Below are 23,544 nucleotides of genomic sequence, written 5' to 3'. Positions count from 1 at the left end.
GGGGGGGGGGGGGGGGTCTGCGGCCCGCGACCTACCCATCCCCATCACCACCAGGAAGCCTGTGAGGAAGCGGCCCAGGTCGAGCACGGCGGCGCCCGAGCTCTCGACAAAGTCGTCCGGGTTGGCGCACCGGCCGCAGATCCAGTTGGGCAGCGGGGCGACAATGTACGTGGCGACGACGAGGAGCGGGAAGTACGACTGGTACAGGGCGCAGGAGAGGATGACGAGCAGGAACCCGACTGCTAGCACGAAGGAGAGGGAGATGATGGTCTTGAGGCCGGCGGTAGGCATGGCTGCGAGTCGCTGCTCCCCGTCGGTCGGTCGCGGGAGGGTTTTTCGTCTAAGCGTGACGTCGCAAGAATGTGGTGGACGCGCGGGGGGGGACAGAGACAGAGACAGAGACGGAGACGGAGACGGAGACACAACAAGACGTCGTGGCCACGGTGGGTTCGCACAGCTTTACTGGCACGTCGAGGTTGTCTGGTCGGAGGTGGAGGTTTGCCTTGCCTGCCGCTCGTCGCTCCGGGACGTCGTCGCCGCGGTCCCCACAGCTCAGAAGCATCGAGGTCGTTGCGGAGCGGCGTTGCGTTGATCCGCATCCGAAAGGAAGAGCCGGGAAGAGAAGGCGGTGAAGTGTGGAGTGGCGCCGTGCCGGCAGGTGCAGGTTGGGCTGGCCTATGAGTGTCTGGCAAAAAATTCCTGGAAGCGAACTTTGCTGGGCGCCGCGTCAAAAAGAAAAAATCGGGCGGCGGGGACCTCTTTTTCTCGCCTGCCGTTTTGAATCCCCTTCCTCTTGGCCTCCTTTCCAACGGCTCGACGACTTGGAATCCTTTACTTTTCCCCCTCTTCTTTCTTTCTCCTCCTTTCTCGGTCGAGATTCGAGGGACGTTGGGCAAGATGGCCTCGGACGAGATTATTTGGCAGATTATCAACCAGCAGTTTTGCTCTTTTAAACTAAAGTGAGTTGAGGACCGGCGGCCGCCTATCGCCCCGTACACCGTTTTTCTCTCTCCTCTCCCTCGTCCCGTTGTTTCCTTTCAAGCCTTCCTTCGCGTTGTCGCCGGAGCACAAGGCAAAGACAGTCCGCTGACGAGGCGTGCAGAACAGAAAAGAAGCAAAACTTTTGCCGTAATGAATACAACGTCACGGGCCTCTGCAACCGACAGTCGTGTCCGCTCGCGAATTCGCGCTACGCCACGGTGCGGCAGCACCCGACCAAGCAGACGCTCTACTTGTACATGAAGACGGTGGAGCGCGCGCACCTGCCGTCCAGGATGTGGCAGAAGATCAAGCTGTCCAACAACTACACAAAGGCGCTGGGGCAGATTGATGAGCACCTCGTCTACTGGCCCAAGTTCCTGCTGCACAAGTGCAAGCAGCGGCTGACGCGGCTGACGCAGGTGCAGATCCGCATGAGGAGGATCGCCGCCGAGGAGGAGCGCCTCGGGGAGAAGCTGGTGCCCAAGCTGGCGCCCAAGATCAAGCATCGCGAGGAGGCGAGGGAGCGCAAGGCCGAGGCCGCGGCGAAGCTGGAGCGCACGATTGAGCGCGAGCTGGTTGAGCGGCTGCGACAGGGTGCCTACGGCGACCAGCCGCTCAACGTGAGCGAGAACATCTGGAAGAAGGTGCTCAACGCTATGGAGAGGGACGGCCAGGGCGAGCGTGACGAGGACCTGGATGAGGGCGTCGACTCGGAGGAGCAGGAGGAGGGAGAGGACATGGAGGACGGCGACTTGGAGGTCCAGTATGTGTCGGATGTGGATGGGAGCGAGGCCGAGCTAGACGAGTTGGAGGATTGGCTGGAGAGCGACAACGACGAGGAGGAGGATGAGGAGGAGGAAGACGACAGCGAGGCGGAGGAGGAAAAGGTCGGGGCGAAACGCAAGCGCGGCCACGCCGTCAGGACGAAGGCCAAGAAGGCCAAGCAGGAGAAGGAGAAGTTGGCCCTCACCAACGACCTGGCGTGGTGAGCGGAAAAAGAGTGCGTGCGTGATGGACAAGAAAAACTGCGTCTTTGCGTCACAGCCGACGGCGGGCGTTGCGGCGTCACTTGGGTGCGATGTTTTCCATACTTTTCTTCTCTTGAAATCCTGCATCTCCTGGTGCTGCGGCCACTTGGCAGCACCAGCCAAGCCAGCCTAATAATACCGTGTATAATTCTTCCACGGCCACGTTTTCCAAGTGACAAGCAGGAATCGTGGCGAGCAGTCCGTGCGCGCGCACGAGGCGGTTGCAGCCCGTCTCTGGCCGCCCCACCCGACGCCTCGGAACAACGAACAACGAAACGAGCACGCAGAGGCGCCCGCCCACACGCGGCTCCAACTTGAACCTCTTCATCGTCCATCCAGCATCCAGCAGGCGTGCGTGCGTGTCGTTTCGACGAGCGGTCGTCGAAAAAGCCCCGATCTCACAGGCACCACAGACGTCGTGCGTCTCGCTCATCCGCCCGTCCGCTCATCTGCTCATCCCTTCCGCCTCAGCCGTCTCAGCCGCCTCGCCACCCCCCGACAACTCCGCCCACCATGGCATCGTGGTACACCAACATCCTCACGAGGACCACGTCGCAAATCTCGTCCCTGCGCTCCACGCTCCTGGCGTCCGAGAACGACGGCGACAGCGAAGACGACACCCACGTGTGCCGCGTCCTGCGCAACTACTACGGCGACAAGGGCCGGAGGCTCAGGCAGCGCCTGTGGGGGGCCGCGAGGCAGGGCGCGGGCTACGACGACCGCTCCGCGCAGGATAGGGGCAGGGGCAGGGGCAGCGGGCGACCGGGCGTGCCCGGCGGTCCCCGGGGGTACGCGTGACATTGTGGGCTGTGTTTTCGAGGAGGCAAGGAGGCACGGAGGACGACGAGGGTGCGGCGCCGCCGAGGGTGCCGAGCCAGCGACGTACGCGCGGTCCGATTCTACGTCTGTGCTTCCCATGACGGAGCGTCCTTCACTCGCTGCTGTAGTGGGCGAAGAGGAGGCGAACGGGGCAAACGCTGATCCGGCTATACTATAGGTATGATTACACGCGAAGAAGAGCACAGTTACTTCCCTGGCATCCCGTCGCCCCTTTGTGCGACCGTCTTGCGAGGCAGGACCTCTACCTTTTTGCTCAGGAGACGTCTTAGTTCGTGTGAGATGATCTTTTGCTGCGTCTCTGCTTCTCTGCCCTCGGGTGACGTTTGTGCCTGTGCCTGTGCCTGTGCGTATGCTTGTGCTTGTGCTTGTGCTTGTGAGCGTGGCCGTGGCTCCTGGGCCGGGGAGCCCGCTCTGGGTCCGGGAAAGTTCTGCTTCTTGTCGACGGCCTCTACCAGGCGTTGGAATTTGCGGAACAGGCCTTCTGCCCGGATGAGAGTTGATTCGAGATCCATGGTGTTGGAGAGCTCGTTGACTGTTGCCGACGGCGTTAGCCTGCGACCTTTTTCTCTCTCTTTTTTTAAATTTTTTTAATTCAAGGGAAAGAAACAAAAAAAAAGAAAACAAAAATTCGGCCCTCGCGGCGCACGTACCGTACTTGAGGACCTCGTCAAAGGCTTTGAGATGGCCCATGATGACGTCCCTGTGCTTGTCCAGGATCGCCAGCGCGACAAAGATGTGAAACTCGGCGCTCAGGTAGTCCGTCCACAGGCCCTCCCACAGGCGCAGGATGTCTACCCACGCAAACTCGCGCTTGTACCACACGAGGATCATGCGGAAGAAGAAAAAGAAGTTGGTGCTGTCCGCCGACTGCAGGTGGTTCCACAGCTTGGGGTCCATGAAGTTCACGAGCTGGTCCAGCGTGAGCAGTTGGCCGCGCATGCCCGACTGGTCGCGCAGGAAGTTGCGCTCCATGCGCTCCATGAACTTCTGGAACCCCCAGAAGGCGATGGCGTCGTCCTGGATGACTGCGTAGATGGGCGACAGCAGGTCCGACATGCCTTGGACGTAGCCCAGGTCCTTGTTGTGCTCGTTGTACGTGAGGAGCATTTCCTTCATCTGCTCCAGGTGGACGTTGGTGCCGACGTCGGCAAAGGGCGAGTTGGGGTCCGGATGGGGTGCATCTTCTCCCTGGAAGATGGGCACGGTGCGGTCTGTTCGGTGGACGTCTTTTTCTGCAAAACGTGTTAGCGACGCGTGAGAGGGCTTGTCGGCGTTGCTGCTTCGTCCCACGTACCGATCCTGCCTCTCTGTTCCCGCCACCAGTCGCCCGTCTCGCCTTCGCCCCCGTCGCCCGCGAGTCTCTCCCACCAAGAGTGCTTCAGCCGGTAGTATTGATCGCGCAGTGAGGCGATCTGCGCCTTTCGTTCGTCGGCGGTCCCGTACCACTCGTATACGCCCAGGAGGAACAGCCAGGCTTCCTTGCGAACGCCGTCCTCGGCGTCGAGACCGCCGTGAAAGACGCGTTCCTTGACCTCGTCTACGGTCAAGGACAACCGGCCGGTCTCGGGGTCGTAAAACGTCTCCCACTCCGCCATGGTGACGGGTTTCCGTCTCTCTTCCAGGGAAAGGGCGCTCGCTCCTTGGAGCAGCTCAAACTCCCCCACGTCCGTGTCTTCCAGATCGACGACGTCCTTGACGGTCCAGATTCGTCCCCGTCGATCCCTCTCGCTTTGCTCCGCCATGCCCATGGCCCAGCGGGCAAGATAAATCCTCGCGCTGTCAAACTCATCCTGGAGGGTCTGCACTTCGGGGTTCCTCAGCAGCCTCTTCACCTGGGGAGGCAAATTATTATTCTCTGCAAAGTCTTGAGCCGCCCTCCTGGTAAACGTTGTGACCTTGCTGAACTGATTCATAATGTGCCAGCCGGTTTCCTTGACAAACTTGACAAACGGATCCGCTTGGGCGTCGCGACTGCTCCCAGCAGCATTGTTGCCGGGCATGGTCTGCTTCGACACACCGTCGGCCCCGGGGCCGAAAGCTTCTAGGTCGTCCTTGCTGGGCTCCACAAGATAGATGTTAGGTTCGGCACCTGAACGTTCCGTCTTGACGTATCGCTTCAGCCATCGCAGCACTTCGTCTGCTCCCCAGAACACCTGTCCAGATTCACCAAATGGATCGAAGTTATCCCGGGCCAGCTTCTTCTTCTGTAGAATGGTGCTCTGGCACTCGTTGTCGTGGAAGAACAGCGCGGGGAAGCTGTCCCCAGCTCTGGAATTGATGACGATGGAGCCATACCACCATCCTAGGCTCGGAGGCCGCACAAGCAGAGAGTATATGGCGCTGACGGGGATGGCAAAGGAATAACCGCCTACCGAACCGCTATGTGATGTGACGGTGGGCGGAGGGGGCACGAGGTAGGACTGCTTGGGTGGCGAGTCGCCATCGCAGAGATCGACTTTGACGTAGATGCTCGCCGAGTCTCCGAGAGCTGACTCGGGAACCCAGGCCAACAAAAGATCGGATGAGCCGGGAGCCTTGGACTCGTGAGAGGAGGAGGATGTCGGGCGTCCAGTCGGCGGCTTTTGTTGCAGCAGCGCCATGTAGCCTGGTATATTGTCTTTTGCTGAAGGAGTCGGGTGGATGTAGACCTGGGACAGGTTAGTCTTGTCCAGAAAGAGACACCGGCCACAAGGGCGGCGCAGTACAAAGAGATGAAGGCATCATCCATACCTTGCTCTTGGAGAAGAGCAGCTTCACGCCTCGTCCCGTCTCGGTATGTGTGATGGTGTCATAGCCGCCCTCTTCATCGTCACTCATGGCGTAGAAACTGGTTGACGGAGACGAGGACAGGCCTGGATCTGGGTGCTCCGGCGCTGACGGCGTCAGCGGCATCATCTATATGGCGATGTCGTCGTCGCCAAGTCGAACAAAGGGTGAGATGAGGCGCTGCGGGCGCTGCGGGGCACGACAGCCGGTGCGTCACGCGCGGACGCGGCTGCGGCTGGAAATAGACGTCCCGTTTAGATGGCCGTTGGACGCAAGAAGCTGCCCCGTGCGTCGTCGTCGTCGTCGTCGTCGTCGTCGGCGGGTTCGGAAATCGACCCATGCGAGTGTTCACTGTTGACGATGCTGTGGCCGGATGGACGGGACTGGGACTGACGGGAGGAATGACGACGACAAGCCAAGGCTCCCGACTCCACGACGGGAGGGGCAATCCATGAGCCTTGGCGTGTATCAGTACCGAGAGAGACGCAGCCGATTCGCCGCCAGCGTCGGTTCCGATACCCGCTCGGCCTTTTGGACCTCGAACGGACTCGTCACGCCGACGCGGAGGTGGCCAGTGATGGTCGATGGTGACTGCGTACGCATTGGCACACGCAAGTCCCAGCCAGGACAATATGACGTCATGCTGCACCTGTCGCATGACAAAATCGTTGACCGCACACAATGGCCGTCAAGATCAGTGCTGGGCCCCCCTCTCCTGACATGGAGCACGACACTTTGGAAACTATGGCTTCGTTTCCGCGGCCCCCGACTAATATCTGGTAACGCGCGACCTCCCTTCTCCCGGTCAGCTAGCCAGCTCGTGGGTGGACACAAAGCGCGGGCAGAAACCATGTGCATCGAGCTTGTTGTTGAGCCCCCGTGCCGGGATAGGTCCACGAAAGCAGGGCGACGATGGAGAGCACACGAAATGCAATAGCAACCAAGTGGCTGGCTGGTCAGGCTCCCAGAAGCGAGCGCGTCAATCGCCAGCCTCGCTTCCTTCTCAGACCACAAGCCGATAATCAGACGAGAACCGATTCGCTGGCAATAAATGTGTCTACTTGCTAAATCACAGTCGTCACCGGCCCAAGAGTCCCACTACTATTCCATCTCGCCGAGGTCCACCATCCGCCCCTGTATCAGGCTCTGAATCATGAGCTCGTCAGTCAGTACACGCATGCCCTGTCCGACCGGGTCGCCGGCCGCCTTTCTCCTCCGCCTGCCCGACTCTTGCGCGGCAGCCAGCACGTCTTCCAGGGTTGCGGTCGACGAGTCGACGTATATCCAGGCGAATGGCGACCCGGACCGTTCGGCGTGGCGGACCGCCTCCCCCGCCAGCTGGGCCGTCGTGACGCGTGATACCGTCGACGGACTCAGGGCCAGGGCCAGGAAGAGGTACTGCTGCTTGGTCTCTTTCCGCAACTTCTTGTGGTCCATGACGATGAGGAGCTTTTGCCCGTCCAGGAGCTTGTCCCGTGCCTCTATCGTCTTGGACAGATTGGCATCCAGGGCAGGGTATGGCACTAGGATGCGTGACCGGATGGCGTTGCCAAGCACCTGAGACGCCCCGGCACATAGCAGGTACGGCGCCCAGTCTATGATCTCGCTTCTTTTCAGGCATGCCGTCACCCATTGCGGCGCTAGACAAGGCAGACCGAGGGCCAGCGCCTGCATGTACTTGGCCTTTCGAGAGTGCGAGTCTGCGATGACGGCGGCAAAGCCATGTTCCAGGCCGACTTTGGTGAGCTGCAGTGGCGGTGAGTCGTCGTATTGAATGGAGCTGGCATGTGCTATCGTCCACTGCTCAAACAACTCTGCGAAACCCTCTTGTAAAATCGTGCCGCCAGCCTGCGAGATTTTGGCTTCCAACCTTGTCCTCTGAGCCTGACTACCCGAGAGTGATAGCGCAAACGCCATCCCATCAAAGAGCCGGCGAGTTCGTGAGGCTGCCGCAAGACTCGTCCGAAACGGCCGCACTGATTTCGAGCGTACGCTTCGGTCGAGAGCTGTGGCAGATGGTGAGCGGCAAAGCTCATCTGTGGAGTCCGAATCCATCCGCAACGATCGTCGCGACAGTTTCACAGCCTTGGTCAATAGCGGCGGGGATTCAGAGTTGAGTCCGTCCAGGGCACGCCTCCGCGGCAGTCGAACGCTGTCTTCAAGAGACCCCGGATGGGCCAGCTCGGACCGGTCCGGCGGGCCTGAGGCCTGCGTTCCAGGTGTAGTTTTGGATGATGGCACGGGTGTGCTTGATAGATTGGTAAGACTGGAAGATGTCAGGGCATGGCTGCCAACATCCATCGATCTGCGTGGTGTCCGGGTTCTTGGTTCGGCTCGGCGAGATCTTGTGCCCATGGGAACAGGTGGCTCTGAATATGAGCTCGGCGGCGCAAGATTCTCCTTGGCCGTGTCGTCTGGCTGTTCCATCTTGTCCACCGGCTGTTTCGCGGGTTCCACTGGCTCCTGCTCGGCCTCTTCTGCAGACGACACCACAGCTAATCGTGTTCGAGTACCACGTCCCCGTCTGCCATAAGTCCGCAGTGATCGCCGTCGCGTCGGCGGCGTAGAAGAGTCGTCCAGCGCATCTTGACCCCGTTCAGTTCCGCTTCTTCCCAGCAAGGGCAACTCTGTGTCAGACGCTGATGGCGCATTGTCTCGTGGGTAGACGGCTGGTGAGGAGCGTATAGGGCTAGTCGCCGGAATGATTTCTTCGTCCACGGGTTCGAGGAGCGGTTGAGTATCTGCGGGTTCTTTTTGGGTATCGAACGACTGGATCACCGCAGCAGGTGTCGCCTTCGTCGACTCTACTGGCGGCTGCTCTGCAGATTGTGGGATGGCTTTCTGCGAGTCCCGCACGAGCGGCTGGCCTTGACCCTGCTTCTTCGCATCGTCAGTATTCGCATTCTCTGTTCCTAGCTTTCGCCGCTTTTTCCCGGGCTGTTCATCTGACAATCTCCTTTGTGTTCGTGTGAAAGTAATCTTGTCCATCTCCGCAGCAGCTTGTGCCCTCTTTCTTTCCACACGTCTCTTCCGATCCAATTGTTGAAGCGCCTCATCGAATTCACTGCCGGCTACAGAACGGGCCTTTCGGCCATCTCCACTGCTCTTTCTCTCCTGTGATTGCTTCATCGGCTCATAATGTGCCATGGGCCGGTGAGTAACGGAGGGCCACGGTGTCTTGAATGAGGGCGACTCAGGGATGAGCTCATCTTTTCGGGAGCGCAATGGCACAGGGGTTTCCTCCGCAACTGTGCTCAGGCTGTTATCCTTGAGCACGGTCGCAGGCACTTCATGCAGCCTCGGGGGGCTAGATGTTCGCATATCCGTAGGTGACGAAACATTGGCTCGATTTTTCAACGGAGAGGTTTCCATAATATTTGGAGAGATTGAGTTGAGGAAGACGTTTGGCGACGGCCGGGACGAGGTCGGGCTTGCTATCTTGGCTGCAGACGAAAGCAACTGCGTCTGGCCAAAGAGTTGGGTGCCACCAAAGGGCACCGCGCCGTTGGCCTTGGCTCCGAATGGATTTATAGGAAGCGCAGGCGTCTCTGGAGGGAGGTGTGGTCGCTTGTACGGCGTCGAGGCCTGCTTTGCTTGCAATTGCGACGTATCGTCGGGGCCCCTCCACTCGCCGCGGGTGTTTTCAAAGCCTCCATCCTCGGAGACTTGTGACGACGGCCTCGCAAATTCGCCGAGGCTTCCAAAGTCAACAGCGCCCGTATCGTCTGGGTTTAGGGTCCGTGGCAGGTGCGTTGTGTCATACGCCGGGCTCGAGGGCAGCGGCTCACAAAAATCGGCGTAGTCCCGGTCTGCATTGACCTGGGTCTGTGTTTGTTGCGAAAGGTCCATCTTGTGCGCCGTGGGGGCTTTGTCGTCGTGATTCAACGACGCTCGAGGCTTGCTGTCACGCTGTATCGCTGCAGGGTCGGCAGTCTCATGACGAACTGCGTCTTGTCCAACAGCAGTGTCGGGTATTTCATGGCAAAGCCGCGTGCTTTCGACGCCGGGTTCCAAGGCGGCGGCAGTCAGACACGCCTCGTTCGCAGGCTCTGTGGTCCGGTTTGGAAGTGCATCCTTGTCCAGGTGCCTGCATTAGCCGGTGGCGACTCCGTGGGAGAAAGATTGGCCACACGTCAAACGTACCTGGGGCGGCTGGACTCCGTTTCTCTGCAGCGAACTCCTCAGCTTCTGTCTTGTTAGCTCCCTTTGCAACTTGACCGCAACAGCCTTGTTGGTAGGTTACCTACCGTGCCGACTCCGAATTCTGCCTTCAAGGCGTCCAAAATAGCCTGGCTGTCCTGCGATTCAATTCGGCCGTCCAACACGGCTTTTTCCGCCTGCGCAACCGACGGGAATAGCGTCATCACGCCAGCTCCGAGCGCATCCTCGGCGATTCCAAGCGTAGGCACTCACTCGCCTTGAATTTCGCATGAAAAGCATGAAGAGCCTCACAGCCACCAACATAGCGCCCGAGGTGGAGAGGCCATGTCGCGTCGATGCGCGCTGTCACGTGTGCTTCCCGGCAGTAGTAGTGTCTTTTGGTTATTGGTGAGTGCTAGCTGCTTTGCATGAATCATACATTACATTGGGAAAGTGCTCGGTTGCACTTGACTTGTTCTACCGTGGTCCTTACGTAAGTTTATAAGTTGGCTACTCGAGGGCCAGGTAGTACGAAATGATTCGGAGACGGAGTACACGACTGGAAGCCGCCGGCATATTTATTCACGGAACCGCATCCCGCCAAGTTACCACGTCAAGTGTACATGTCCCGAGACTTGCAAAACTGTTTCAAGACATCCGATACAGACCTCGCCATTCATGTCCACTAAACGACACAACTAAAAGCTTCGTCTCGACACCCAAGAGCATAGAAACAACGCAGGAAACTGTCCAACCAAAGTGAGGCGAGATCAATCCGTCATCTCCGGTCCCAATCCTCCTCATCGCCCCAATCACCCCCGGAGTAGTCCGCTGCTGGCCTTTCGGTCCACTTGCTATTGTCGGCCGCCTGGTTCGCCCCTGGTGGCTGCATCTCGCTATTTCCTCCACGACTGCGGTTTGAGGGGGCAAAAAGCGGCCCTGGGGTCACGTCGTGCTCTGATGGATTTGAATCCCGGTAACCTGCTGATACTTGTACTTGCCGAGGCGTCACGCCCTGCTGGGCTGTGCTAACCACGCTGGCAGTCGAGCAAATTTCGGAATGGACCACTTGAGGCTGATCCGGATCCGACGATGCTTGGCGTGCCTTTCTCGTTTGGTTTTGGCGTTGAAATTGGGGCTGAAGCAATGTAGAGCCTTGCACAAGAGGCTTGCCTGGCATTTTGAACAGATGAGCTCGTCCACAATGACCTTGTCCCGAGGGCACTTGTCCAGCCAGAGAATTAGGAGTAGACATCATTTGTCCAGGTGCAGTTTGGGTTCGCATCTGAGCTTGCATATGACCCAGTGGCATTATGCCTTGTGATTTCTTAGAAATACCCGGCTGGTCATTCAGGGTTTGACCCTTTTGGGTTGACAGCATTGAAGGCTGCCCCATAGTTGGTACTTGCCCTTCAACTTGATTCGGCGCCGACGGCTTCGGCTGTTGTAGTGTAGGTCCAGAAGGACTCACTGGTGTCTCTGGGAGTGAGTCTTGAATACTAGACACCACAGAGCTTGGCCGGGTGATCTGGTGCGTCTCCTCAAATTTGGAACCTCGTTCGCTGTCAATATGCTCCCCGATCCGTCCAGGTATATATCCCGACCTTGGTGCTGGGACGGTCTGCTTGCCAGCCAAGCAGTGGTCATGCAGGTTCGCAAGTCCCTTGACTTGATATCCAATAGGATGCCCGATAGCTTGCATGGGCTCTTCGGGCAGTTTCTTTTCTTCACCTTGCCGGTTTGCGGGGGGACTAGGTTGCGGAGGTTCCTGTTGTTCAGTCTGCTGCGCAGATCGAAACTGCGGTTCGAGTCGAGCAGCGGTCTTTTGCTGCTGCTGCTCGGGCACATCTATTGTTAGTTGCCTGTCCTGAGATAAGGGCCTGTCAGGCGAGCTCTGAACAGCGGAAAAGGAGCCTCCAGCATGCTCCCGAATTTTGGAGGGTACGGGCGGGTTTCCATTCTGTGGATTCGGTACTGTTGACTGAGTCCAGCCACTTGCAAGTGGCCCAGTCGTGTCAGTCAGTGGCGGGGGAGTGTAGTTTCGGTCACTTGTAGTCGGATTTGGTGAATCACGTCGGGCTGCATCCGGAGGCAACGGAGATTCCAGAGCCGAGACTTGGCTGTCTTGACGAGGTCGGGTTGGGGACACCTCACCAGGGGTAAACATAGAGTCTCGCCGCGTAACGGGGTGATTCCGTTCACCTTGGCCTGGTTGGCTTAGAACTGGGGTGACCACGGTCTTGGAAGGTTTGAAGAGAGACGAATGCTGAATAGTTCCAATTGCGCTTTGGGGGCTCACAAGCTGCCTTTCTGCAATGTCCTGCCAGTTCGACGATGGCACTTGGAACTGACATTTTGGAGGTTGTTGGGACATGGGTTGAACAGTCCTCGAAATAGCTTGGGGTTGGGGAGGCTGGATGATGACTGATTCATGCATGTTTCTCGGTGGCAAAGGCTGGCTTCGCAACTCTGGCAGCGTGCACTCGGATGATGACGGTTGAGTGAGATTGTGTCGCCGAGGAATGGGGCCGAGGTCGACGCCCGAATATTGAGATCCATATGGTGCATGGTTTATAATAGACATTACACTGGCCGGCCGTGATGACTGTACCACTTGTGTAGCCCAAACAGGCTGCAGGTTGATCTGTTGGACGGGTTGAGATTTGTCGAGCTGCTGACCGGCACCACTGATCCGCTGTCCTGGCTGGCTGGATGATCTTTCTCGTGCTGGACGCAGAACAGATGGAAGCTTGGACACTGCTATAGATCTAGGAGATTGAGGTTGAGCAAGAGTTGCAACAGCGGCCGGTGTTGGAAGCTGTTGCTGAGGGCACATATCCTGCACCGAGTTTCTCTTTCTCGCCGGCTTCAGAATCGATGGGGTGTGTGTCAGAGAAAAGTTGAATTTTTCTGTTCTATTTTCTTCGGTTGATCGAGCCTGTTCTGCCACATCAGACTGGATAAACGCATTCGGTAGTGCATGCTGTGGTGGTGACAGCACTCGAGGAACAGCATTGGGGTCCATGTTCACCGAATTTCCCTTCATGCTCAGCATCAGAGATGCTTCACGCTGCAGCCCAATGCTCTTCCTCTTCAAGAGTTTTGGCAAAGGTATAGCCGTAGTCGCCGGGCCTGGCACGTATGCTTGATAACCCAGTTTTTGCGTCTGCGGTGCGGCAGGCATACTTGGCGCGCCGCCCAGCTGTTTTCTTGCAATCTTAAATGTCTCCGACTTGACTGGGTTCGATATTTCAGCCTGTCCATATTGTACTGAGTGAGGACCATGCTGTCCACAACCGTGACTAGGGCCTTCATTTGCATATGGTGGACCTGTACATTGGACCAGAGGGGGTGATGGCTCCGCGCGACTTGTGACCTCGTATGACTGAAGGCGATCTGATGGTGCTTGCTGAACAGGTCCGGTAGCATCCTTTTTCGTAATCCCATCACCACCCGCAGACTGCTGCTTCTCTCCGGATTCCTTTGGCGAGCTCACGATGGGGACCTCCTTGCTCCTAGAAGGCGTGCTCGGGACCGGTAACTCGGCTAATTCCAATTCCAAAAGCGCTGTGGCTGCAGTTTCAGCTGGTGCAAGCACCGTCTTGTCCGCAATCTCCACAGGGTCAGGGGGAAGCTTAAAGCGAGCCGTGGCTGTTTGCTCTGTGGGCATCTCAGCAACAAACCCTACCGGATCGAACCGATGGATCGTGTCACCCATCATTTCCACAGGCATCTCACGACCGTCCATCATGTGGACTACCGAAGAGTCGGGTATTTGTGCGGTAACAACAGTAGATCCGATTTCGAAGGGCGGTCGTGTTGGGACAGGCTCGCTCTCAACAACGCGAGGGCTGCTAGCAACGGACATGCTTTCAATAGCAGTGGCCCCTTTGATCTGGGCGTCTGTCTGCCCTGGTGATGCCGACGGCTCACTCTTTGCCATCATTGGCGTTGTGTTGCTGCTCCCTGGAGGACTAACGCCTTTGGCCCTGGCTACTGCAGTCGTCCCAGTAGATGCACCGCTGTCCAAAAACCCTTCACTAACGGCTCCCTCAACAGACCGTTTGGCTGCTTCTTCCTCCTCTTCAGCCAAAGGACTCATGTCGACGTATGTCCCGGGACCAAGAAACATGAAGTTCTCTGGCTGGAACATCCCGTCACCTTCTGCATCATCGTCCCCCTCCCATACCACACTGATAGGCTTAGCGGTTGCGGACATGGCATACTTGTGGACGTGGCCATTGTCCGCAACCTTTGTCGATGCCCGTTTCGAGGCAGCGTCAGCGCCGCAGCGTGCCGAGCTCGTCTTCCTCTTGACCTGCTGCTGCGATTCTAGTAGTTCTTCGGGGGCAAGAGCTGGAGCCGGTGCATCAGCGTCGACAAACTCCGGAAACTCATCACCCTCGGAGGGAAAGTGATATTGAATATGACCGGTGGGCCTGTATTTGTAGAACCATCGTCGACCGTCGTAGTCCGAGTCCCAACCAAGAGGTAGCCCGACCATTGTAGGGCTCGAGCCTTGTCGTCTCGTGTCGCAGCGTCGGTTTAATCACGGTCGTGGTTTTGGATTTTGTCGCTGGGCTCTCATTAGGTCGATACCTGTGCAGTCATTCGGGTCCTGCCGCCGTCGAACTGCATCTCCCGTGCCCACGATATCTCGCTATGCAGATGAAGGACAACGCTCGGCAAAATGCAACCAGATAGGATCGCAAGGGGCCACCTTATGGCAGATGCTTCTCGAGGAAAAAGAACCTGGTCGTTGCATAGGTCAAGGGCATACCATTCGTCATCTTGGTCCCGTCCAACGACACATGGACAGCGCCACCATCTGCGGCTGAATAGCACCAGACTTTGCTCCCGCAGCTTGTCCCAAATGGCCCTTGGAATGGAAAGGCAAATAGATATACTTGAATACCAATTTGTCAGTCTTCTCCGCATTGTGCAGGAGCTACCAGATGAGTGAGGCCTATTTTTAGCACCATTCGACATCAACCACTCCAGACATACCTGCGTAACCTTCCACAAGGGTATGGTCTCGAGTTAACTTCCAGCAGCCAATCGTGGTCGCTTAAAGTTGAACAAAAGTTGAACAGGCAGCTTCTTGACACGGAGTGCTCGCGTCAATGATGCACGAATATGCTGTGAATCGGAACAGAGAGTCGACCTCTGTTGCTTACGACCCATGTCGCTGCTGTTACCCCAAACGCTGGTCATCTTTCTTGGAAGATGAAAGTCATCATTCTATTTATACTAATCTAAACACGTTCATTTCATATGGCGTCGTGCAAAGTATCAAGTCTATGTTGGCGCTTGTCTATCCCTTGCTCAAAGTATTGATATGCCATCGTCTGTGCCGCTGGCAAGGGGAAAAATAATGAGGGAGCGAAGAAATTGTCGCCGTCCACCAATAACCAAACTTGAAACCGAATCTCGTATTATTTCTCGCCCCTGCCTCTTTCCTCTATCAAACTGCGTCGCTATGCTGCCGGCGATGCTGTTGACTTTTAGTCCCGCTTCGGTAACGGCCAAAGAGACGTGATCGTTGTTGCGAGTTAACTGATTGTGTGGGCGTGAGGACGGCACCAGTAGTGGAGGCTCGAGACTCCTTCTCAGTTTCTGCTTGTTCGGCAATGTCTTTCTCTCGAATAGACTCCATTCGTCTCGCGAGAGATTGGTCACGCCGATTTTCGAAGACGTCTTGGAAGTCGATAATGGCCTCTTCACTCGCCGTGGTAGTATGCGTGCTTCTAATACTATTATGACGAGGCATGGCGCCGCGTGAAGGAGCTGGAGCATGGCCTGCAGTCATGTCGTGCTGCTGCTCCTTGCCGTTGCTGTATGCGGGTGGACGTGAATCTGCATAGTACATGGGGTATTCGCGACTGCCACCGGGGTCAACACGAAGAGGACCCTGGATACCGATTTGCTCCAATTGATTCAATAGTTCGGTAACAAACTTGTTGTGACGGTTGAGGCGAAGGAGCTCATTTTGGAAATTGGACTTGTGAATAAACACCATGTTCATGTTGGCAGAGCGAATCTGATCAACGCCAGTCATTTCAGTAATAATAGTTGGCTGGTAATCACGCTTGTTGGCCAAACAGAAGTCGAGCATGCGAGCTTTGAGCTCATCAATCATCCACGCAGGCGTCCCGAACTTGAACTGCAGCGGAATGACATCAGAAAGACCGTTTGATCGTCGTTGGTTGAGAATGAATAGAGTGTTGAGCACAGAGTTGGGAGCCTGGACAATGTGCCCCTGCAGTTTCTTGAACTCTGTGTAGAGAAGAGAAATTTCCGTCACGTAGTAATCGTCGCCCGTCATATTGGCGCCTGTGGAGCCATAGATGGTGACGCGATCACCAACATCGAAGGGGTGCTTGACGAAGACGAAGATAATCGATTGTAGGAACTCTTGAGCGGTGGCCTGCAGAACCCAAGCCAAACCCAAGATGGATGTGCTGGCTGAAGCCAAGCCTGCCGCTGTAGAACTCGAAAAGATGGATACAAAAACAATCACGGTGATGACAAAGATGACGAAAAGAAACACCTTGTCGAGCTTCTGGATGACCGAGTCAAGATCCTTGAGCGAGGCGGCAATGGCCTTCTTTTCAAGACGGATCTCATTGCAAACGGTCTCGAACTCATCCACAGAGATGTCGCCATTCAGATCTTTGTCAAAGACGCCGAATGCGGCGTCAATCTCCTCCTGTGTGGCGAACACTTGTTTCAAATCTTCGGGGTATACAGTATCCCGATCTTCACGCACCACGCTACGGTAAATAAGACGGGCCAGCGTGTGCGCAGAAGACGTGGTCCGCAGCAACTCGGCAACGATTTTCCGGGGCTGGTTTGTATTGCCCTTTCTGCCAATAAGGTCATTTCCTACTCGCCCAGCCATATACCCAACTTTTCCCAGTACCTGACGGGCACCTTCGTGGAAGTTGGCCATTGGGGTTTGCGCACCGCTGGCATTGCTATTTCCGTCACGGAATTGCCAAAATTCGTCTGTGTCCTCAAGCTTTGCTTTAGCGTATTCAAAAAGCTGCACAAGTTGTCGCATGTCGCCCTTGTTATTCTCAATTCGAGTGGAGTAGGTTCGTTGATGGAATGAGGTCGCAATCCACTGGATCAAAATCTTTTCGGCGAAGTTGAGGGTGAACAGGACGAAGAGCGATATAATGACCTTGTTCAAAATGTCCACCCAGTCGTTACCAGAGCTGTCTTTGTCGGGAGTACCACGTCGGTGTTTGTTGTTGGTAGGCTTGAATGAGACCAAGATGGCCAGGAACCACAGAAACAGCGCTGTATGCAATTCCAATTGCGCACCTATATCGCGCCATTTCTTGGTGGTAGTCGACCCCAGGATGCTTGCAATGCCTTGGAATAATTTTGGTAGCAAACTGGTCAGCATTCGCGACACCCACAGCGAGGCCCAGACAATCTCGAGCCAGATTCCGAACCACAGCAGTTCGACACCTCCGTCACCTCCAACCAGGTTACTGCCGTCGTTGTATCTGAAAGCGCCGAGAAGCACGGGAATCAGAAGCAGGGCCGCTCCTGGAAACAAGTAGACCAAGTATCGAATAAATCGAGGAAACTTTTTGAGAAACAGCCAGAACCTGTACAGGGTTGCATCCTCGTTCCTCTTCTTGATATGCTCCTCCTTGGTGACTGTTGGATTGAATGCATCTTCGGGCTCAACGTTATGCGCCCGATTCTTGGATGCGGTTTTTGTGGCCTCGTGCTCCTGATTCGAGATGAATCGCTCCGCTCGCAAAAGTTCCAGGTCATCGATGTGGCGGCTAGCATCAGCGCGTTGAATGGATGGCGACTTGACTGTCGCCTCGACGCCCGCAGCTTCTTGAAGCGGCATGCTGCCTAAGGTGTCTAGCGATGACAGCGGCGGTTTCTCATCTTGCATCTCAAAGTCGGGAAAGGGCTCTGAGTCGCTGTGAGGCATGTCATTACCCTGCGGCTGCGCCGAGCTGCCCATCGTGTGCCGTTGGATCAACCAGCTATATTTAAACTTTAGAATTGCCACAAAATAGGAAAGGATTGAGCGAAATTGTGATGGAATGTCCCAGATGACGGGCGCATGTATGTCTCTGCAATGTGGGCCAGGCGGTTAAACGGCCGGCCGGTTCAACCAAGTCTTGGAGTGATGGCTTGGCCACGTTGTTCAACACCAAGTTGACAATTTTGGCGAGTTAGCTTCAATGGCTAAATACGACAGAGATTCGCAATCATGCTATCGCCTCGCAAGTCGTGTTTGCTGGAGAAATTCGACGGTGACGTGTGGAGCGAGTGTGACGAAATAGCGACCAGCAAAAGCGGATACTGACTGAGCTTCTACTCGTTTCTTCAGAAGATTCCAGGGTGACAGAGCCTAACGATATTGCAGCAAGAGGAACCGCCGAGCTACCAGATGAATGCAAGCAGCGAGTTTAGCGATCATGTAGAAACATTTCTGGGGCGAAGCGGATACATAAGAGAGGAGGCGCATGGCAAACAAAAGCTTGAAAGAATTACTCAACATCAAATTGGGCAACCGCCACCCGCTCCGCACCTTCCGCCAGGATGAGAATCGGGGCCAGGGTGCAGGAGCACCGCGGCTGCTTGCTGCCGCCAATCAGACTGGGAGGATTGATGGAGCATGGACGTCAATTGACGGAGGAGAACTTAAAAAAAAAACCCAATCTCTTCCAATTAGTATGTCGAGCTTCAATGCTTGAACTCTAGTTTTTTTCTTCTCCGATCCTAATGAGCCAAAGCCGCCACGACAGAGGACAGACGTTGGACACGTCAACGGCACGTAACTCTAGCCACGCAACAATCACACGCCGGCGTGGAGATCTCAGACCCGGCTGCGTCATCTTGGTCTCCTCCATGTCAACGAGCCAACAAGACGGCAAAACATGACGAATTTAGCGGAGCCACAAACGATTAACCCGAAAGCCACCTCGTTCAATTAGGAAGATGTGTCCGTAGGTCGTGTACACGAACAATGACTTGCTCATTACTTAATGGCAGATTTCTAGTCATGTCAAAGAACAACAATTCGTCTCACCCTTCTCTGTCCTGTCAAGCCTCCCCACATAGGGCATTGGGCGAGGGATTTCTGTTCCGATATTGCAGCCCCACCCCACGTCCAAGGGCCAACGGCGGAAAAAAAAGAAGAATCTAACAATCGTCACGGAAGCAGTGGCGATCACATGCTAGTGCGATCTCGAATATTTCTCTCCTCTCCTCTACGCTATGACTCTGCGCTGCAGGAGGCTCGGTGCCCTGGATAGCTCATGTCGATCTCTCCCGACGTTCGCCATTGAGGCACGAGTCCACCCAACAGCTACCGTCGTGGCGGCTTCAGGACAGGGGACCATGACCATCTCCAGAGTCTAGACTCCCGCGTTTTGATGACGAATCCTGCCTGGCCCAGGCCAAGCTTCTCATATTCTCATGCTGCAAGCAGGTCGAATCTCGTATCACGCGAGAGGATGAACCCGTTTACGAGTCGGATTCATCGGGTCTCGTTGTGCACCCACGACACCGCAGAGAGAGACGCGAGGCGTCGCTTTGCCCTTGCATGACAGCCCGTCATATCACGGCTCCATGATTCGCTTGTGTGAACATCTGCAGATGAGGACGCATTGGTCGGAACAAATGACTATGCGTGCCACGACGGTCAATTCACATCAGTCATGCATATCCAATCGCCAAAAACATCGTCTGAGTCGCGAGTCACACCAGTCGCTCGTATGGAACAACATTCTGCAGAGGACAATTGTCAACTTCCAAAATTGAACCCAGTCGTTGAACTAGCCCGGCCCATGCATGAATGCCGGGGGATCCCCTGACGCCCCTGAATGCGCCACGATGCGTCAGGCGATTTCCTAGACGATTTTTCAGACACTCTGAACCATGGCCATGCAAAGTACGGAGTACATGCACCCCCATACGGCCGCTCATTCGACAATTGATGGGAATTCGACATGCACTTCGGCAGATAGCCATCACTACTCTACACTGTCTATTTTTAACCAGAGTCCACGTTTAGAGTTTCATGCTCCAGTCCTCGCCAATCCTGGCACCCACCCGACCAAGCGAGGCAAACGCAGCTCTCCCCTTCTCAGCACCGTGATACTCAACCTTGACTGCCCACGTCTTGCCCTCGGAGGAAATCTGCACCTCCTTAATATTCAAGCTGGCAGGGGCCCCGACAATAACAATGCGATCGACACGAACCTCGCCCATCGCCTTCAGCCAACTGCCAGCTTTCCCTGATTTGGCACGGCCACCGTCTCCTTCGGCAGATGAGAGCGTGCCGTTAGCAAGCCTGAATTTGCGGTAAATGTATTGTCCCTTTTCATGGTCAAACGTATCGCCATCATCTGCATACAGGTCTCCCTCGGCGGAACCATCCTTGGAAACAGTCACAACCAGGGTGTAGTCGTCGGAGCGCATGGCTGCGCTTGACCGACGAGGGATATCGCGACGAGGGAAGATGTGGCCTCCGCGCATGAGCAAGGGGACAGAATCAATGGCAGCGTCCACGGTGACGCGCTTGTTTTTCTGGGTCTTGTAAATCTGGTAAGTAGTGTAGTCAAAGTAGATCTCGTCATCGGGAATCCAAATGTCGGTTGAGAATTTGTCCTTCTCGACAATAGGCTTGGCCAGTAGACCCGTCGTTCCAAGGAAGAGCTGGTCGTCAATGGCAAAGCCACTCTCTTCGGATGGGTGAGTCCAAACCATGGGGCGAACAATGGGGCTTCCGTCACGGTTGGCGTGAAAAAAGGCCGTGTACCACGAAGGAAGCAATGAGTAACGAAGGCGGAGAGTCTTTGTAAGAATCTCCGTGTATGGCTCGCCGAGCATGTATGGTTCGCGGCGGCGCGAATCAATGTGAGCGTGTGCTCGCATAAAGGGGTAAAAGATGCCGGCTTGGTACCACCGTGCCATCAGGTCCTTGTCGGGGTTGCCAAAGAAGCCTCCAACATCAGCGCCAGCAAAGGGGAATCCAGAGATACCCTGATTGAGAACCATGGGGATTGAGGCGGCAAGATGCTCCCAGTTGGCTTGGTTGTCTCCGGTCCACATGGCGCCGAGTCGCTGAGAGCCAGCGTAGAAGGAACGCGTGAGGATAAACGGGCGGCGTTTCTCCCCTTTTTTGCGACTGACCATGGCTTCCCAGGAAGCATTATGGAATGTGAGGCCGTTCAAATTGTGGACATCACGGTGCTCCCAGTTGCCAAAATGAATGTTGTCTTTGGGCATGGTAGTCTCGGGGCCGTTGAAGACTGACGGCTCATTCATATCGTTCCAGAGGAAAGTGTTCTCCAATGTTCCCTTGAACGAATCATACCTGAACAAGCTCTTCCACCACTCATTGGCCTTGGGGTCAAAGCAGTCTATCCAGTTGGACGAGCCGGGCCAGCACCAACCCTCGTAAACTTCATCATCCTTGTTGTGAACCGCAAAGTCGTTGGAGAGCATCTCCGAGCTTACAGCATAGTTGTCCACCTTTTTAATATGAGGGTCGATGATAACCACAAGCTTGCGGCCGTGTGCATCCAGCTGCTGTCCCATACCCGTGGGATCACCAAAAGAATGAGGGTCCCATGTAAAGTACTTCTTTTCTTCTGTGTACTCAATGTCAAGCCAAATAACATCGTAGGGGATTTTGTACTTGTCCATCCGTCGATCAACGTCCTTGACATCATCATCCGAAATATAGTTCCACCGACACTGGTGATAGCCGACTGAGAACTCCTGGGGCATGGCAGTGTACCCTGTAAGTTCGCCATACTTCTTGGTGAGATCACGGGGGGTTGGACCCAAGAAGACGAAAGCATCCAGGATACCAGCCTCGGAGATCCAATGGGTATGTGTGCTAATCTTGGCACCCTTGCTCAAGCTAAGGGGATTCTTGTTGTCCTGGGCCTTGACAATGTCAACCCAAGTCTCAGCAGCATTAAGCCAAAAGACACCGACAGACGAATCTCGCCGGTGAGCCTGCATAAACGGAATCGCGCCATAGAGGGTCATGGGACTATCAAGGATATACTCAAACACATCGGTGTTGTACAGGCGATAAGGCTCATGATGATTCCCATCGCCGCCACGGGTCTGTTTGAGAGAAATTGAGCCGGTGTGTTCGGGAATGCCAAAGACTTGTTCATACCCAACAAAGGAGATATCCATGGCCACACTCTCTGGTCCACGGGGTTTAGAGTCAGTGTTGCCACCGAAGGTCTCATCCCACCAGGTGCTCTCGTCCTCGCCACTCTCAGTCTGAGCGTTGTCACCTGCCTTGCTCTCATCGCCCTCGGGCTTCTCCCTCTCGATCTTTGGTCGCCAATGCTCCATGTTGAATAGCCCACGGTCGTTAAATCTGATGTGGCTTTCCCCGTCGCGTTTGAACTCAACTTCAAACGGCGAAAACTTAATGTCAACTTCAAAGTTATCGTCACCGCCGTACTTGATATTGACTTGAGACTTGTCCTGGAAGGCGACCTGCGCCCGCTTGTCAAGCTCCAGTCCACCGACAATGACCCAGTTTTCAGCCTCATTATAACGTTCCTTTCGGGCTTTACTATTATGTCGAAGCTCAACGTCCTTCTTTTGTCGCTTTTCCTCATCGATCGAGACGCGGGCGACACCGCTTTTCAGAAGTGACACCGTAATAGGCAGGGCGGCCTTCTCGCCATTGCTGATAGTCTTGATAATAACAGCTTGCCACTGGCCATCTTTGAATATTGCGGTTTCTGGAAGAACTTCGTAGGGAGAGCTCCAGGTCGAGCTGTGAGCGGCAGCGTTGTCGGCATAGGCGCGGTTTCGTTTGCAAAACCCAGACTGGTCACACTTTTTGAAGTCGTGTTCCTTGACGGATGCTGGCGCGCGGCATTAGCAGAGATCATGATGGATCCGACAGACTGCAATTACCAGACGGATGAAGCAAGCAGGCCAAAGCTGCTAGCAGACACAGTAGAGCTGCCCATCCGGTGGGCAACCCCCGCGTTGACCTCATCGTTGACGAGAATGAACAGGCTGAGGGTGCGTAAGGTGGCACAATGCGAGGCTGAAATTACCGGGAAAAGTACGAGAGCGACATGAGATGGACTTGATTCTTTTGCGCACCCAAGCCTGGCTCAGACAGTCCAACAGTGACTAGATCTGTCGCTCAATCGTGGATGGGATCGGTTGACACGGATGGCAGGGTCCGTCGATGCCAGATTTCCCCTGGGCCCGTGAATAAGCCTCCCGATGTGGGGTGGCGCACCGCGTTCTCTGGCCAATGGCTTGGCATCGCCAACCTCTTTGAGCCTTTGAGGCGTGCGAGGTGCGTGCAGAGGGCACTGTATGGACCGATACCTAGGTACCTGTGACGAGTTTCAATCCGAATTGATTTCTACCGAGCTTGATTGCTACACCATCGTCAAAACCTCTTCTTCCCCGATGGCTTGAGGCATGAAGCAGTCAAGAAGTTCTCCGTACCAAAGGGCACGTTAGACGCACTTGACGTGTTGCTGAAGAGCCTGGAACGCAGACGCTGAAGCGGACGCCGCGACGTCAAATGGACAGTCACGGCTTTGTTTTCAGCACTGTACCGACAACAGCCGCGGACTGGAATCGCCAGGCGTCTTGCAGTCAAGTCAAATCCCTAGTGCTGGCGTCGGGGGGCCGAGGGCCGGCTTCAATCACGACCCGTTCACCGCCGTCAAATCATCATGGCCAGACCCCACCAGGAGCAACAAAACCCCGCTTCAGGCACACATGCAAGCAGAGGTCA

At 55.6% G+C, this 23,544-nt stretch overlaps 7 protein-coding genes across 7 annotated transcripts in view; 1 reads left to right on the top strand and 6 right to left on the bottom strand.

Moving 5' to 3' along the window:
* MAM_06528 (Vacuolar protein sorting 55 superfamily) overlaps positions 1–291 on the bottom strand; it is a gene marked incomplete at both ends in the record, with an annotated part of 726 nt that extends 435 nt beyond the window's left edge. Inside the window, one exon of the mRNA XM_040825326.1 lies at positions 36–291. Coding sequence (XP_040676753.1) covers positions 36–291 — 256 coding nt within the window. The remainder of the gene's footprint in view (positions 1–35) is intronic.
* Positions 292–897: 606 nt separating this feature from the next.
* Positions 898–2,807, top strand: MAM_06527 (Mak16 protein; the record flags this gene model as incomplete). The annotated part of the gene is made up of 3 exons (XM_040825325.1): positions 898–959; positions 1,103–1,966; positions 2,414–2,807. 3 exons carry the CDS (start codon positions 898–900, stop codon positions 2,805–2,807), a joined length of 1,320 nt encoding a protein of 439 aa, XP_040676752.1.
* A 227-nt stretch (positions 2,808–3,034) lies between these two features.
* Positions 3,035–5,666, bottom strand: MAM_06526 (Rab-GAP/TBC domain protein; the record flags this gene model as incomplete). Its single annotated transcript, XM_040825324.1, has 4 exons — positions 3,035–3,381; positions 3,500–4,081; positions 4,144–5,497; positions 5,580–5,666. The coding sequence occupies 4 exons, from the start codon at positions 5,664–5,666 to the stop codon at positions 3,035–3,037; spliced, it is 2,370 nt and encodes a 789-aa protein (XP_040676751.1).
* Positions 5,667–6,716: 1,050 nt separating this feature from the next.
* On the bottom strand, positions 6,717–9,979 carry MAM_06525 (brct domain containing protein; the record flags this gene model as incomplete). Its single annotated transcript, XM_040825323.1, has 3 exons — positions 6,717–9,689; positions 9,759–9,803; positions 9,863–9,979. The coding sequence occupies 3 exons, from the start codon at positions 9,977–9,979 to the stop codon at positions 6,717–6,719; spliced, it is 3,135 nt and encodes a 1,044-aa protein (XP_040676750.1).
* Positions 9,980–10,533: 554 nt separating this feature from the next.
* MAM_06524 (uncharacterized protein) lies at positions 10,534–14,259 on the bottom strand (the record flags this gene model as incomplete). Its single annotated transcript, XM_040825322.1, has 1 exon — positions 10,534–14,259. One exon carries the CDS (start codon positions 14,257–14,259, stop codon positions 10,534–10,536), a length of 3,726 nt encoding a protein of 1,241 aa, XP_040676749.1.
* A 960-nt stretch (positions 14,260–15,219) lies between these two features.
* Positions 15,220–17,751, bottom strand: MAM_06523 (Mechanosensitive ion channel family protein; the record flags this gene model as incomplete). The annotated part of the gene is made up of 1 exon (XM_040825321.1): positions 15,220–17,751. One exon carries the CDS (start codon positions 17,749–17,751, stop codon positions 15,220–15,222), a length of 2,532 nt encoding a protein of 843 aa, XP_040676748.1.
* Positions 17,752–19,808: 2,057 nt separating this feature from the next.
* MAM_06522 (glucosidase II alpha subunit) lies at positions 19,809–22,782 on the bottom strand (the record flags this gene model as incomplete). Its single annotated transcript, XM_040825320.1, has 2 exons — positions 19,809–22,645; positions 22,698–22,782. The coding sequence occupies 2 exons, from the start codon at positions 22,780–22,782 to the stop codon at positions 19,809–19,811; spliced, it is 2,922 nt and encodes a 973-aa protein (XP_040676747.1).
* Positions 22,783–23,544: the final 762 nt, after the last annotated feature.

Source organism: Metarhizium album, assembly GCF_000804445.1.
Source record: "Metarhizium album ARSEF 1941 chromosome Unknown scaffold_21, whole genome shotgun sequence".
Classification (NCBI taxonomy): Eukaryota; Fungi; Ascomycota; class Sordariomycetes; order Hypocreales; family Clavicipitaceae; genus Metarhizium; species Metarhizium album.
The sequence above is the reverse complement of the archived record's forward strand: the minus strand, read 5'-3'. Positions and strand labels throughout refer to the sequence as shown.